This window comes from Neopelma chrysocephalum, unplaced genomic scaffold (assembly GCF_003984885.1).
Source record: "Neopelma chrysocephalum unplaced genomic scaffold, ASM398488v2 Primary Assembly neopelma1_99867, whole genome shotgun sequence".
Classification (NCBI taxonomy): domain Eukaryota; kingdom Metazoa; phylum Chordata; class Aves; order Passeriformes; family Pipridae; genus Neopelma; species Neopelma chrysocephalum.
In genome coordinates this window covers 26,795-29,795 of record NW_020926517.1, presented here as the reverse complement: position 1 = coordinate 29,795, position 3,001 = coordinate 26,795, and the positions used below count along the sequence as shown (strand labels likewise).

The 3,001-nt window shown below is 59.2% G+C and overlaps 1 protein-coding gene across 2 annotated transcripts in view; it reads right to left on the bottom strand.

Moving 5' to 3' along the window:
* Positions 1 to 998: 998 nt before the first annotated feature.
* The window catches only part of LOC113962042 (IgGFc-binding protein-like), a 3,716-nt gene continuing 1,713 nt past the window's right edge, over positions 999 to 3,001 (bottom strand). For both annotated transcript variants that reach the window (XM_027672850.1, XM_027672851.1), the window contains exons 3-5: positions 2,527 to 2,901; positions 1,607 to 1,888; positions 999 to 1,131 (exon numbers count right to left, since the gene is read on the bottom strand). In XM_027672850.1, the coding sequence (XP_027528651.1) occupies positions 1,129 to 1,131; positions 1,607 to 1,888; positions 2,527 to 2,901 (660 nt within the window). In that variant the 3' untranslated portion in view covers positions 999 to 1,128. The remainder of the gene's footprint in view (positions 1,132 to 1,606; positions 1,889 to 2,526; positions 2,902 to 3,001) is intronic.

Below are 3,001 nucleotides of genomic sequence, written 5' to 3'. Positions count from 1 at the left end.
TGACCCCAGTGACCTCCCATGTCTCCCAATGTCCCCCCATGACCCCAATGACCTCCCATGTCCCCATGTCTCCCCATGTCCCCCCATGACCCTCCATGTCCCCCCATGTCCCCCAATGTCCCCATGTCCCCCAATGTCCCTATGTCCCCCCCTGTCCCCCATGTCCCCCCCAGTGCCCCCACTCACTGCACTCTCATGGTCCCAGTCTGTCCTACTGCTGTGACTGGAGCCACTTTATACCCGGGGAGGGGACAGGGTTGGGGACATTGGGGGGGGGGGATGACACAGGACACCCCCAGGTGGCACCTCCCAGGGCCCCGGGCAGTTCCGTCTTTGCCCAGACCGCAACTGGGGGGGACTGGAATGGACTGGGAGAGGCTGTGGGGGGGCACCGAGGGGGGCTGGGATGAATTGGGAGGCACTTGAGTGGTACTGGGGCATATTGGGGGACACTGGGAAGGCTGGGGAGGGACCCTGGGGGGCACTGAGACAAACAGGGAGGGATTTGGGAACACTGTGGCGGATGGGGGGGTGGGGACTGGAATGCACTAGGAGGGACTGGGGACAGTGGGGGCACACTGGAGGGGACCAGGATCAACTGGGGATGCCTGGAAGAGACTGGGGGGTAATTACTGGGGTGAACTGGGAACACTGAGGAGCACACTGGGGGAAACGGGGGGCGGGAGGCTGGGGTGTACTGGGAGGGACTGGGGACACTGGGGAGGGGACCCCCCAGCTGTGCAGCCACCCCCTCCCTCCGGGGCACTCGGATGTCCGGGACCCCCCTCCCCCCCCCCCACATCCGGGTGCCCCCCCCGCCCCTCCCCCCCGTGGGACTCGGGCCTTGGGAAATATTGACCCACGGGGGGGGAAGGGGGCACACGGAACCGCCCGGGGCGGGACCCCCCCGGCCCCGGGACACCCCCCCCGCATTCCCACGCTCCTGCTTTCCCCAGAACTCCCGGAATTCCACCCACAAATCACCCACAAACGGCGTTTTCTCCCCAACTTTTATTTCTTTTTTGGGGGGGGGAGGGGAAGGGCGGGTTTGAGGGATATAGAAACGCGGCTGTTCCGTCTCCGGGGCGGTTTCGGGTCATGGCAGCGGCGAAAAGTCGATTTTCCGCATCACTGGGAGGGAAAAAAGGAAAAATCCAGGGGAGCTTTGGGGCAGTTTCCCTCTATTTTGGTCATTTTCATGCTTTTTTGAACTTTCCCCTGTTTTCTAAGGCTGTCCCCCCCCACTTTGGGAGGCTCTTTTCCCCCTTTTTTGGTCACTTTTCCCCCTTTTTTGGCTCTTTCCCCCCGTTTTTGTGCTACCCTCCCATTTTTGGGGGGCTCTTTCCCCTTTTTTGGGGTCTCTTTCTTTTTTGGACTCTTTCTCCCTCTTTTTGGGCTCTTTCCCCCTGTTTTTGGCTCTTTCACCTCTTTTCTCTTTTCCCCTCTTTTTTAGGCTCTTTCCCTCCTTTTTGAGCTCTTTTCCAACTTTTTTTCCATCGTTCTCCTTGCTGGGCGGGCTCTTCCCCCTCTTTTTCACGCTCTTTTCCCCTTTTTTCCTTCCAACCCCCACAAGCCCCTCCCCCTTTGCCCCCCCAGGTGTCCCCACCTGGCTGAAGTCAGGAGCCCTCCAGGCCTGTGCCAGCTCCCTCGTGTCCCCTGTCAGTGTCCCGTCCGGGCCCCGCAGGTCATTGGTTGTGGCCCCGTCGTAGTCCCCGCAGAGGCCACAGAGGGTCCCCCGAGTGTCCTCTGTCACCTCCAGGGCAACCCCCTGGGCTCCCAGTTCCACCTGGAATCCTGGGATCCACCTGATCCGGAGGGTCCCGCCTGACTCTGTGATGTTCAACTTCCCCGAGAGCTCCGCGGGGAGGGTGGTGGGGACTCCGTTGAGCTGGAAAAGCCAAATTGTGGGGGATTTGGGTATTGGGATGTGGGAGTGGGGATTGGAGGAGTCTGGGTGGGAAAGAGGGAGTTTGGGGAAAATGATGGGATGGGTCAAGGCATGGTGGGATGAGGGACAACCTGTAGGTTCATGAAACTGGGAAGAAATGAGCAATTTTAGCCAAAATGATGGGGTAGGTCAGTCTATGGATGTGTCATAGTGACCATCGCCCACAGAGCTGCTTCCCTGGCATGCAATTGAGAAAAGCAATTAGGGAAAAAAAGAGCAGTTTTAGGCAAAATGATGGGATGGATCAAGGCATGGGGGGGTGGGATGAGGGGCAACCCATATAGGTGCCTCTCTGGCACAAAATTGGGGGAAAAAAGAGCGATTGGGGGGAAAAAGAGCAATTTTAGTCAAAATGATGAGGTGGGTCAAGGCATGGTGAGGGACAACCCATGTAGGTGCTTCTCTGGCGTGAAATCAGAGGAAAAAAGAGCAATCTGGGGCAAAATCAAGGTCAGAACATCTTGTGGTGGTGGGATGGGACAACCCACATGGACTTTTTCCCAGCATGAAATAAAGGAAAAAACCCAGATTTTTGGTTAAAACCAAGGTCAGGAGTGGCACTTTTGGGCCCAACTCACCCAGACCCTGCTGTCCGTGTGGGCGGTGATGAGCCCCTGGTGGGTGAAGAGGTGAAGGCCCACTACCCCTGGGTGGTCCCCGATGTCCCCAATGACCCCCAGCAGCCGGAACCAGGTGGGGGCCCGGAGGTCACACATGGTGGCCACCACGTAGACGCCAGTGGCCAGGGTGGCCCCGGAGAGGCCATCGAAGGTGACAAAGTGGGTGGGGGAGGACAGGAGGCACCGCCCCGGGCGGGGGACACAGGTCCGGGTGCCATTCAAGAGGTCACAGGTGTGGCCCAGGGGGCAGGAGAAGGGGCGGCACTGGAGCCCCCCTGGGCCACGGCACGTGCAGGACTGGGAGCAGTCCCGGGTCAGGATGGTCTGGGCGATCTGTTTCCAGGGAAAAAGGGGGGAAAAGTAGGAAAAAGTGGTCAAAAAATAGGGATGATGGTGCTGTGAAGTGTCATGGTCCATGTCCCCATGTCCCCCC